At 33.8% G+C, this 13,590-nt stretch overlaps 1 protein-coding gene across 1 annotated transcript in view; it reads left to right on the top strand.

Moving 5' to 3' along the window:
* Positions 1-13,590, top strand: part of LOC106717941 — a 67,692-nt gene that overhangs the window by 42,946 nt on the left and 11,156 nt on the right. Inside the window, exons 4-15 of the mRNA XM_045684513.1 lie at positions 7,365-7,437; positions 7,613-7,719; positions 7,930-8,121; positions 8,258-8,434; positions 10,507-10,689; positions 10,895-11,074; positions 11,230-11,349; positions 11,702-11,813; positions 11,936-12,105; positions 12,224-12,315; positions 12,385-12,497; positions 12,573-13,550. Coding sequence (XP_045540469.1) covers positions 7,365-7,437; positions 7,613-7,719; positions 7,930-8,121; positions 8,258-8,434; positions 10,507-10,689; positions 10,895-11,074; positions 11,230-11,349; positions 11,702-11,813; positions 11,936-12,105; positions 12,224-12,315; positions 12,385-12,497; positions 12,573-13,550 — 2,497 coding nt within the window. The remainder of the gene's footprint in view (positions 1-7,364; positions 7,438-7,612; positions 7,720-7,929; positions 8,122-8,257; positions 8,435-10,506; positions 10,690-10,894; positions 11,075-11,229; positions 11,350-11,701; positions 11,814-11,935; positions 12,106-12,223; positions 12,316-12,384; positions 12,498-12,572; positions 13,551-13,590) is intronic.

Genomic DNA, 13,590 nt, shown 5'->3' with positions numbered 1-13,590 from the left:
AAAATTTGTTTAGTATGATTTTCATACACTCGTTTTCATTACAATTGTCTAAAATTGTAATGAAAACCATTTGGATCGAATGGCGCGCTTTTGTTACCAGTATGAAATGTCAGATAGATGTAGTGTGAGGACGTAAGAGTTGATATTTTTGTAGGTCTAGTGTTGCGCTGATACACCTGCACAGTGTTGGTTTATCTCTAACAGTAGTTAGGTACCTCCAAAATCTGGAGATTTCATCTTCGAATCCTTTCGAGAATTTTCCAATTAACAATAACTTTGTGCTCATAATTATTTCTAAAACATATTAAAGTACAAAAAAAATACTCTCAAATTTTTTTAAACATCAAAAACGAAACTTTTGTTAGAATATGGTTGACAGCAATAATCCCTAGATCGAGTCTTAACCATTAGGCTATTGGAGCTTTATATTGTTATCCTTATTTGATAGAGATGACAATATGGGTACGAATTTGTGTATGGAAACTCATACTGAATTAACAAACAGACGTTATCTACGTAATCCGGTCTAGCTTTAAGCTATTGAAGTCTGTGTTTGAGAGATAAGCCACGTAATTCCAATACACTAAATTTACGTATAAGTTCAACTAGTATAGTTGTGAGCGTACTAAGTTGGCATTTATAGTATAATAGTTTATATACTAATTAATCAATAACTTAGATGGATATCAATTAAAAAGTTGATGTTAATTACTGTGGTAGACGCCAACAACATCTGTTGCACGAATGGACCGACTTTCCCGGTACAATACCACCACCACACAGAAGACAGGCGTGAAGTTGAAACAATTACGCGCTTTGTCTGATGAGTGTGATGCTGGAGGCCTAATTTTAGTCGTTTTTTTCCTTCCCTAACTTTTCTTATAAGGAATGGATGGGAGGGCGCAGTTTATTTGATGGAGGACGGAACGCTAAGAAGGGGAATCTTTTTTATGCGTTCCCTTCTCCGTGAATTAAAAGTAGGCAACTGCAATTACGAATGTCTATGGGTAGCAGCCGCTTCGCTATTTCGGCGAATCCATAAATAAGAAAAAAATTATAACAATTTCAAGGAGGTTTAATTTAAAAGTATCTTTACTTCGGAACTAATCAAGTGTTATTTTTTTCATAACGCAAATGATTTTGGTTTGTGCAATTGATTGTATATTGTTAATACGTAGCCAGAAAGTAAGTCTTAATAATTTAAAATTACAGAATAATAAAAATTGTAAATGTTAACTTCAATATAGAGGAATTAAAACAGTTTTAAACGTTATTTGTTTTCCTTAATTGTATGCAAACAATGTTGTTGCAGCGTTTAACTTTCACTGCAAAAACGCTGTTTCAAGTTAATTCTATTCGTTGTATTGACAAAATATTTTATAACAGACTTAACATTCTTATGAAATCTATTCTGTTTAAATGCAATAACAAACTATACAACCGAGGAAAAAGTTACATGTTAAGTATACTCATAAAAATATGTAACTCTTTTCGCCCGACAATCTCTACATCGGACCTAAAGTGTTACATCTCCATATAAGATCTCTTAAGATGTAAAAATTTTCGTCGGATCGATTCTGTGACACCTCAAATTCGCAAATAAAATAAAAATGCTGGCTGACATAGTTATTTTTGAAGAGATTTATGTTTCAGCGCATAAAGTCCGATAGCCAGGTCTTAGCATAAAAAAAGAAAGAATTGAAAAATAATTATGCAACTAAACGCAACGAAGTTACTTTTTTTTGAGTATTGTTATATATACAGTTAAAAGTTTTATCTGTGTGTCTGTCTGTTCGCTAACTGCATTTGTTCTACAAAATCTCGGAAACAAATAGACCGATTTCATTAGGATTTTCACTGGAACATAGCTGATGTGTGGGCATATTATGGGCTCTTTTATTTAAATTTGCACTTAGGAATTCAACATATAATAATAATAATAGTATTTAGTTGATAAAATATTTCTTTTACAGACATTTTAATTATCCGAATTCTCTATAGCGGAGTTTCGCTGTAAACAAATTAACGAGTTCAACTGCACAGAGTAAACAGCTATCTCCGTTCCATTTATAAACTGTACGTTTCAGTGAACTGTGGAAATGATTGTACTTTAATAAGTGTTAAACTTCCTTATACTATTTTAGGTACAGTCGTGAAAAAAATGTTTTTAACTTGATAAAGTTCTTTTTGTAGACCGTAGAAAGTATTGCGTGAATGAGACTATGAAGGGAGTGATTTTAGATATGACGCTCGATAGAAATGTATGGAGGAATAAATATTGTCCATACAAAGTAGTTAAAATAGTGGTAAAATTTGATAATATTATTAATATTAAATAAACTGTATGTACCGTATGTATAATGGTACCGGAGGCCTAATTTTAGTCCTCTTTCCCTTCCCACCCTTTTCTTATTAAGAAAGGATGGGAAGGGGAAGATTTGGCGGAATTGGGGACGCATAGGAAGGATAAATATCCTCTTTCTGTGCGACCCCTTCTCCGTTGATTAAAGGTAGGCAACGCATCTGCATTTGCGGATGTCTATGGGCAACATTCGCCTCGTTATTTCGGCGAATCCAGGTGTCCGTTTGCTCGTTTGCCACCTTATTATATAAAAAAAAAAACTGTCCAAGTACATAAACAACAACATTCTTTTCATACTTTGTATTTCATTTTATATATTTCTTTATAAAGATATAAATCAAGAAAACTTTTATTTATAACTTACCGTGAGAGATGCGACAAGCCGATATTAAAATGTCGCACAACAAAGAAAATATTCCATCTAAACTTGTGTACGATTTACGAAAGAACGTTTGTAATAGAAATGTGCTTTCGTAATCCTATACAAAATAAGCAATGGCTAGAGGAAAATAAACGTGCTTATCTTGCCAATATTTATATCCATATTAATATTATAAAGAAGGGTTTTTTATCATGAGCTGGCAAACTAGCAGGCGGCCACATGAATTCGCTGATATACCGAAGCGCTGCCCATAGATGTCCGCAGTTGCATATGCGTTGCCCACCTTTAACAGAAGCCTCACCTCGGTATAAGAAAAAGATGCGATTAAAGGGCTGACATGTGTTTAAGCTAAAATGTCATTGAAACACTGTTAGTTTTTTTATGGTTAGGCCCATAGTATTTCTTTGTGAGCATAAGACATAAGTTAGTTAATAATTAAAAAACAATATCTTTAAACTGACAAGTTGCAAATGAAATAAAGTTTATCTTAAGTAGACGAACTGTAGACGAAGATTCGCACAAATTACTGCTAAAGTTTCATAGTTATTCCAGACGTAGTATTCAACTTATCTCACTCAAAGAAAATTAATCTTAAAATTTTAAGTAGAAGTTTCTTTAATTAAACACGAGATGGCGGTAGTGCGTCTCAAAAGTTAGCTGGAAAGAACCAATCTACGATTTTCTTAACAAACTGAAATTTAACTGAATGAATTTTGTGTTGCACATTTCCATGCAAAAAAAACTAAAACTGAAATACGAATTATCAAGGTACAAAGTTGTCTCTACAAAGAGTTCTTTACGTCGGAAAATCTTTTAAAACTACTCACAAAGTTATTATAACTTGTATAAGATAGTGTCAAGTCGGAAAGTTAAAGAGATACCCGATGCTACTTGCGGTGAAAAGATATTTTCTTTTTACAGAATTTTACCTTTAAAGGTGGATAAGTGACTTGTTATTTAATTTACATTACATTTTATTTCATTTCGTATTTCATTTATCTCACTAATTAAAAAAAATAACACTAAATTTTCATTGTTGGGACATACTTCATACATATTACTAATATTATAAACTAGCTTTTACCCGCTACTCCGTCCGCACGGAATAAAAAAAATGCACACAAGATAAAAAACTTCCTATGTCCGTCTCCTAGTTCTAAGCTACCTCTCCATCAATTTTCAGCTAAATCAGTTCGACCGATCTTGAGTTATAAATAGTGTAACTAACACGACTTCCTTTTGTATATATAAGATGCGAATGTTTATATGTATGGATGTTTGTTTGAAGGTATCTCCAGAACGGTTCAACGGAACTCGATGGAATTTGACATAGATATAGATCATAGTCTGGAAGAACACATAGGCTACTAATTACGTTTTTTTAATTCCGCGTGGACGGAGATGCGGGCAACAGTTAGTCTTCAATAAAAATACGACAAAAAATTATCTAAAAAAAGACTCCGAGGTGATGACGATGAATAAATGACCTTTAAAACGCTGTAATTTGTATGTTCAACCGGGAACTTATGTTTTAACTGATATCATATTAAGAAGCTCCAAATTAAGAACCTTTCAGTATTTTAGTATCATTTGTTCTTGTTCTAATTGTGTTCTAATTGTCGCAATATAGTTATCATGTAAGTGAATTTTTCTTTTTGAAAAGAAATTCTTTAAACCATAAACCTATTTAATGTACGTAATTTTTATAGAAATGAACATAATAACAGGTTTATTTGTACATATAAATAAAACAATGTTAACCCTAGAGAGAGATTAGTAACAATGTAACTGTATTGCGGCTGAAACTGACAAATCCTTTGGGAAGGCTATTGCGAGCGCCTAGGCTATAATCTACACATGTTACACGTCCATTGAAATTCATGTTCTGGAATATACTGCATTGTTGTAATAACAGGAGATGGAATGATAAATATTTATTTCTTTCAAATAAAAATATGGAATTACAATTAACTGTGAAACAATTCACTTTTTAAATGCTTAACATTTAACGCCATCTATTGAGAAATATAAGAGTCTTTTTTCCCGAGTTACCGGCCTAAAACACATATTTAAAAGGTTAGAATATTGTAGTTTGTAGTGTAAAACATAAGTTCGCTTCGTAATTGTTTTGCAGACAGTGCACAAAGTTGAGACAGATGTGTTTGTCTTTAGTTATAGAATTGCAACGAAGCAAATATTGTAACAGCTGCAGTATACAACGTATTACATAATTACATATCTATGGTTCTGATGTAAATATATGTAACTCACAATTTTAACATTTGCATTACGACTATTGTTTTTTTTTGTTATAAAAATGTGAGATAGGTTTGTATTCTTTCTCTTAATCTTAAGGATTCTTGAGACTTTTCTAATTAAATATTATTTACTACTACGACTATAATAGAGGAAAACTGCCATAGTAGGTCAATAGATGAAAGGAGTCAACTTTTTATTTTTGGATGAAAAAAAATGTAAAACAACTTTTAGCTAAATTAATATATATAGAAGTATTGTACCTCCAGATTACTTGGTTGTTAACTTTAGTCACCAAGTAGCAAGTTGACGTCCAAGTTATTTGATAACTTTAATTGGTAATAGTCCGCTCGTTGACAAGAGAATCTGGATGGTCCTGCCCAAGTTACTTCCAAACTTTACAACTTGACACTTCTGTGCAGCGAATTATGTAACTTGTGTACTGATGTCTAGATAGTTATTGTTCCAGTTAATAAATAAACCGTAGTAAATAATTTGCTAGGCTACGATTGAAGTATTTTTAATTAGGCTTATTTAAAATAGTAAATTTGCTAATGTAAACATTAAAAAAAAAACTGAGTAAATATTTGACCCTTACAATATTTTATTTTTAACTATATAACTCACGACTATAATCCAGAGGGGAAAGCAGAGATAACGGCTTTCTACTCTAATAATTTTACACATACATGCAAAGTGGAACAGTTAACTATATAAATTAAGTTACACATAAGGAAGGAACCTTACACCCAATCTAATTATCCCACTACACATAGAATTCGGCATATAGGGCCGATAAGGATGCTAAGTAAAAATCGCTAGCGACTGTCTTTTGTTTTTTCTTTCGGTGGGGGGGGGGGGGGGAATTTTCAAAAGATACCCTGCATTCTGAGGGAAAGGCAGGGTTATGTGACATTCGACTCACTAAAATTCCATCGGTGGCCATCCTCAAGTGCAACTGGTAGGAATCCCGGGATCTCCAAAGGAAGCACCGGGACTGCGACTGTCTAGTGTTAAAAATGCTCTAGCGCATCAGTTTGAGACGGCGTAAAATTATTACATACAAAAATGTCTTAAATTCAATTATCTAACAGTTAAATGTTATAAGAATATTTGATTGGGTGCAATTTCACGTTAAGTTTAAATGCCACGCTCGAGTTAATTCCGAAATTCTCTCTTCTTGGCTCCTACTGTTGTGTTTCCAGTTTAATATTTGTGTACTCCCAAAGGAGGTGTTACACTTTGTTGTCGAGGAGACGAGTGTCCATTACGTAATTAAATTATACGAGTCCATTGTAATTTATTAGTTGTTTATTTAGCGTTATTAATGTACTTCCTTAATGGTGGGCATATTTAGTGAATTAACCTAAAAACAATACATTACGTAGACTAGCTATCGCCCTCGACTTCGTCTGCGTGGAATTAAAAAAAACGTAATAAGTACCCTATATGTTCTTCCACATTATGATCTACATCTATGCCAAATTTCATCGAGATCTGTAGAGCCGTTCTTGTGATACCTTCAAACAAACATCCATCCATCAATCCATCTAAACATTCGCATTTATAATATAAGTAAGATTTAAGTTAAAATTGGTATGTATACCGTAGTGTGAGTAAATACGAGTATTTGTGAACAAGGAAAAATATCGTTTTAAGAGTAAAAAAAAAGTTCAATCATTTTAATTTTTGTCAGAAAAAAACCAGCTAATAAATTCATTGTTATGATTCAAACAAATGTTGAATTTCCCCGGCGGCCATTTTGTAACGTTACGTCTAATTTATCTTTTCATTTCGCGCTCCAACGGCCTCCAAACTCCATTGGTACAATGAGTTTTGTTGTTTGAAAAAATGTTTCAAATAATCGTAAATGGCTCTTTAGTACAAAATACAATGAAACAATCATCTGTCCTTTTCCTTACAGTTGTCAAATATCAATGGCTCCTACGAATAAAGGTCAATGTACAAATTGACAACTTTACAGAAGAGGCTCTCAAAGTTTCAACCGTGTAGGAAAAGATGCCGCATTGACCTTTTTACTTCAGCAAAAAAAAACATTTACATCTGTGAATTTGTTTTTGTTTAGTGAATATTGTTAACTAGATTAAGAGGTACCTTTTTTATATCATAAGGTGGCAAACGAGTAAACGGCCATCTAGATTAGCCGCAATATCGATGTAGAACATAGTCTGGAAGAACACAAAGGCTACTTATTACGTTTTTTTTTGTAATTTCGTACGGACAGAGTCGCGGGCAAAAGCTAGTATGCAGATATATGATAAACTGTAGGTGACCAGTAAATAAAAAGATTAAAAGTTTTTGGGCTTTTGTTAATATCCTAACTTAAAATATTTTTGTTTACAGATCGTGAATGCCCCGAACTGGAGCAGCCAGAAATAGGAAAAGTGGTCGTGTCTGGACGTCTGTTTGGAAACAAGTGAGTAATTTTAGTTACAATACTTTGATAATAAGAAAATTAACATTATTAAAAAAGAAAAAAGAATAAAATATGCACGTTGTTAAGTTGAATACCAAGCTAATGATACTGTACAGTAAGAACTTTATACTGTGTGTATTTCTTAAACCATCTTAAACTAAGTTATATGTACCAGGGCTACATACTCCTGTCCGCATGGGTACCACGTGGTGGGGCTGCAGAGCCGCAGCTGCCAAGCGGACGGCAAGTGGGCCGGACAGCCGCCTGCCTGCAAGGAGAACAGTAAGAGTTACCTAACAAGTTACCTACTAAGCTGGTATTAAATCTCGAAATATACAAGTTAAAATGTTAAAATAACTAGTACATTAAATACAAATAATAACGATGCTAACTGAAAGAGTCACGTCGTTTTAATTTGCCAAAATTAATAAGATAGTTGACATAGTTGTTCATAACACTATTATTGACAGTGTTCCATTTAACCCCCCACAGTCTACTGCCTCCAACCCCCCACTATCGAGCACGCACGTCACTCCGCATTACCAGAGCAGGCGACGTTCGATCTGGACGCCACCGTACAGTACAACTGTCACACTGGCTACGTCACCAACGGATTCCCACGCGCTAAGTGCCTTGCTATCGACGGCCAGGCATCCTGGTACGGACCTGACATCAGCTGCGAACGTAAGTTATGATTCCTAGAAGAAAGAGTAACAAAACAAACAGTAGTAAGCCCGCAGCAACATTAGCTGCTGCATGAATGGTCCGCTCGGTCCACTTGTGATTTTAAAACAATCTATTGACCAACTTGTTTCCACAGCTCGTTCCTGCGGCGAACCAGGCGACGTGCCTCACGGATGGGTGACCGCTGACTGCCATACTTTTGGCTGTCGAGCTGTGGTGCAGTGCGGGCAGGGTTTCGAGCTGGTCGGCAAAGCGGAACGCTACTGCCAGGCCGACGGCGCCTGGGCACCTAAAGAACTACCCACATGTGTCCGTAAGTACCAACACAACAACTTTGTATGAACCTTAATGATGAGTCTGATGAAACTGTGATACAAAAATTAAAAAAATAAAACTGTAACAAACAATGACACTTTATTTGTTTCTGTCAATTCACATTAAATTATATGAAAATAACGACAATACAATCGTACATATATAAAAGAAAGTCGTGTTACACTATTTATAACTCAAGATCGGTCGAACTGATTTAGCTGAAAATTAATGGGGAGGTAGCTTAGAACTAGGAGACGGACATAGGAACTTTTTTATCTTGTGTGCTTTTTTTTTTAATTCCGCGCGGACGAAGTCGCGGGTAAAAGCTAGTTATAAAAATAGAAAGAAATGAAGAACCAGTTAAATGGATTCAGAACATAAATATTGTTGAAAGGGAATGTATTATTGATAGTGTTCGTATTAAAGAAACGAAACGGTTAATTAGGTTTTTTCCACTAGTTGAGTTTGTCACAAATAAATGACGATCAGTGATTCAAATACAAATTTGAGTTGAATTCAACTAGTTAAATAAAAAAAACTGTCAACGGTTGAAACGTTGAAGAGTGATCAACGAACTAGTTGAATCAACACCCATTGATTCAACTCCACCCTAATTGTAAATTAAGTTTTATAAAGACCTTTAGAATGCCAACTACTAAATCTAATATATAAAATTCTCGTGTCACAGTTTTCGTTGCAATACTCCTCCGAAACGGCTTGACCGATTCTCATGAAATTTTGTGAGCATATTCAGTAGGCCTGAGAATCGGCCAACATCTATTTTTCATTTTTTTTTAACTGCGCGCGGATGAAGTCGCAGGCGACAGCTAGTTAATCAAATAAAATAAATTTTATAATCACAGACTCATCGTTAATCTTTTCTTACTTAAATCTTGCGTATTCGTGGCGTTGCTTCGTGACAATGTAGTTGCCGATTTCAATGTGGTTATTAATTTTATGGAATGTTGCATGATTTTCGAGTTGTGAATTCAATGTCTTCATGTTGTCCAGATAATAGTTGGCATGACGCTTGATATTTTTATATAAATTATCATGGCTATCATTCAGAGCAAAATCATTGTCATGATGCAATTTGTTTATCGGATCTCCCACTACTTTGATATACAGTCAAAATCTGTTATAACGACATCGAAGGGACTACTCATATTGAGTCGTAAAAACCGATAGTTGTAACAACCGGTGACAGGTATTAATAGGAAAATTATGTATATAACATTCAGCCAGGACCTTTGATTTTGGTCAATTTAACCGGTATGTTGTTCTAAACGATGTCGCCATAAACGGTTTTGACTGTATTTATATTTATTATTTAATTTAACTTTAATATTATTTATATTATTTAGAACTGTTACTGTTTTTGATTATTCTTTATTTGAAGATTTATTTTTAACTTTAAGATAATTTGATTTATTTAATTTATTAATGTTTTTTTTTGGAATTAAAATTTTCAATATAAAGTGGGATATCTAATCAAAAATTCATTTTTAAATTATAAAATTTTTAAAACATCTTTTTTCTCCTTTCCTGCTGCTGTACAGAAGGAGGAGAGAAGGGGACAGTTTGAATCGATCATTACGATACGTAGTGTCTTTAAACTTGTTACAATTAATCCATAGAAATGTTATTTTAAAATTCTATATAAATTAGTTCTTTCAAAACCTGTGAATTTCTTGAGATAACAAAATTTATCAATGGCCATGGTAAAATTTTAATATATTAAAAAACCTATAACTGCCTATAGCCTAAATTATAGCTATACGTAGATGACTTATCGTAGTTGATGCTTCGATATTGAGCGAGCAATGGTTTAATGTAAAAACTTCTTAATACATTGTATTGTGCTGTAGTAAAATAAAGGTAAACAGTACATCATTGTTTCATTTATTCTGCATGTATCTTGTATTGCTGTTTTGCATGTAATTTGTGCCCTAAATCTACAAACAATCAGACTACAAATTTTTGATTCTAAATAAAGCTTTTATGGTTATTAAAAACAACGCCATCTTTTGTAATCTGAGCTACTTTAAAGCGACATGTGTCGCCATCTAGTGGTCACGCAGGTGCAATGCCCGCCACCTGAGGCGCCTCGCCACGGGAAAGCGGTGTACACATCGTGTGCTTACAACTCAGTGGTGTCGTATGAATGCAAATACGGCTATAGGCTGGTGGGAGACGCGACGAGACGCTGCGGAGCTGACAAGAAATGGTCTGGAGCTCAGCCTATGTGTAAAGGTGGGTTGACACTGACTATTTAATACCCATATTTTTTGACCAACTACTACAGTACTAAAACTTATTTGGATCTAATTTGAATTCTTCCAGTTAGTTATTCTTCTACTTTCGGAAAACGCAAATCACAATTTCAATGCGAAGTTGAACATGTTTATTGTTCTAATATTCGTAAAATAAGGAAATTCATCCATCCATTTTGTTTAAGAAATTAACTGCGGTCATCCGGGTCTTCTCTGGAACGGTTGGTTGGAAAACATATCCTCCGGGACAGGATTAGGAGCATCAATCATCTTCAGATGTCAGGATGGTATGAGGATGGAGGGGAATGGATCGGCTATTTGCCAGAGTGATGGAACTTGGAGTCATCCTCTACCTAAATGCCTTGGTAAGTATTTAAAAAAAAACTGGCAATACATCCTCGGTGGATAACATACATAAAATTTGTAAGAAGTAGCTGTTTCCAAGGGTAACTACGAAAACCGATCCTTTATTCTTACTATGATATTAACTGGCAATTAATAATTATAATTAATATTTAAGCTCCCTGCGTCGTTCCTCATGTATCTCAAGGCAGAGTGGTGCGATTAGAGAACAGAACAGAAGACAATACAACGCAAGAGGTCACACAGATTGTTGGCAGTTCGACAATGGTGCAACACGGTTTGTTATGATTTCGTCTCTTTACAAGAACAACATGATATTTTTTAAACCACAACTTTACAGGAGAGCAATTTTAAACATTTAAGTTTTTAAATATTTATAATTTTATGGTCGGAAAACAATTAAATTGTTACCGTTATTAATGTGCTTTCTGAAAATAAGCAAAAAAAACTCAGTTCAATATGAAATTAAAATTAATCAATGCTTAAATGCTTAAAATTGCTTGTGTGTAAAGTTGTGATTTAAAAAGTAAGTTGTAAAAATGAAAATACAAGGCACTGATTGAAGTTTCACACAATCCACAGATAGATGGCGTGATAATTAAATTGATAGTAAGTTTTGTTTCTTTCAGGTGAAGTAATTTTAGTAGATTGTGAACAAAATTACGAGTTCCCATCTAATAATGTAGCAGTTAATTGCAACAATGGAACTTGGACGCAAATACCAAGATGTCAGCCTGCAAGGTATGACCATACGTTGAATAAATAAAAGATATTAAGAAGTTAGTTAAAAATTATAAGTTAGTCTTCTAGTCCGATATTGTAAACGTAATAGCTTATATATATTTATTTTTTCTTAATACCAGATGTAAGAAAATGCCAAAATTTCCAAGGAACGGAATGGTAATAGCACCAAAGACTGAGCACGGTATGAAAGCGAGATTTCGATGCAAAGACGGCTTCGAGCTCAAAGGAAATCCTATAGTTATTTGTTCCTTTGGGAATTGGAGCGGAGAGATGCCGAAATGCGAGGAAGGTATAACTTAAGATTAAATATTCCTAACTAATACATAAACAAACTGACTTACTTTAGAAATAAACAATGACAATACTAAATCATAGTTTTTAACATAGGTAAACCATTTTTCTTTCAGTATTTTGTCCCTTCCCTGGATACATAGAAAATGGGAAAGTGTTTCTAGTTGGAAACATGGGATTATACGATTATAGACCGTATGTTAAGAAGGTGAGGATCATAATTGAGTCTTAAACTTATTATTCTACGTCATAGATTTGACTGAAGTATTGTTAATAGGTGGTGAACAATAAGCAGATTATGTACGAATGTGAGAAAGGTTACGTTTTATCTGAAGGCCCGCCGGGCGCTACTTGCATCGGTGGTCACTGGAGTCCAAGAGAATTACCAAAGTATGTATAAATTTGTCTGTACTATAAACATTGCTAAAGCTATAAAGAAAGTTTAAAAAATATATATTTGTTTAGATGTACTTTGTACCAACATCCAAGAATCAGATGGAGTCGCCGACGAAGATCAATAACAGAACCAGAAATACGTCACAGAAGATCTACTTATCTACGACAATATTACAACAATCTCCGACGTCAAACTGATCCTAATCAAGAGTACATCAATCAATTGTATAATAAATACAATCATGATACACAAAAACCAACATTAAGACATGCAAATTTTAAAATAATGAAGAAATTGGATCTCAATTTGGAAGAAGATGATGAAATGGTCGGATCTGATGTTGGAAATGATGAAGAAAATTTCCCAACAGCCGTTTACACAGTTTACAATGTACACGGTGAACCAATTGGTCACAGATTATATTCATATCAACCTGTATATGAACCAGAAGATGAGGATGTTGTTCTTCACGAAGATGTAGCTGAATATGAAGATTCTGGTGAATTCGATGATGATTCAACACATATCACAATTCTTAAAGGAGGGTTATTCCCAGATCATGAGTTAGCAACAAAAGATGACATGACAAGCGGTATTAATGCATTAAAACATCAATATTTTGATAGATACGTCGATAAACGGCACAAAAGATTTTCTAATCAAAATAATACAAATGAATTGAAGAAAGAAATAGATATAGATTTACAAAGTGCTGAAACCAGTGTACAAACAACGACTGATAAAAGTAAAATCGCAAGAAGTAAACGTAATATTAACGTAGAAGAAACAGAAAGAGAAATATTCACCGTAAGTCCCATAGCCAAAACATCAGGTATATATCATGAAGTTACTGATATTTTGAAAGTAGTTCCACTGAAACTAAAAAATGATACATTAAATGAAATAGGCAAAGAAATGTCTGTAATTCCTCTCCAAAACAATAGAACTAATTCAACAGACGTTATCAATATATTTGAAAGACGTGACAAAAGAACAAGCAGAAAAACGGACAGATTAAACCAAACTACAGCAAGTGTTCCAAAAACGTAGGTTATTATTTTTGTGTCAAGTCAATATCATTAAAAT

This window comes from Papilio machaon, chromosome 26 (assembly GCF_912999745.1).
Source record: "Papilio machaon chromosome 26, ilPapMach1.1, whole genome shotgun sequence".
NCBI classification, from domain to species: Eukaryota; Metazoa; Arthropoda; class Insecta; order Lepidoptera; family Papilionidae; genus Papilio; species Papilio machaon.
The sequence above is the reverse complement of the archived record's forward strand: the minus strand, read 5'-3'. Positions and strand labels throughout refer to the sequence as shown.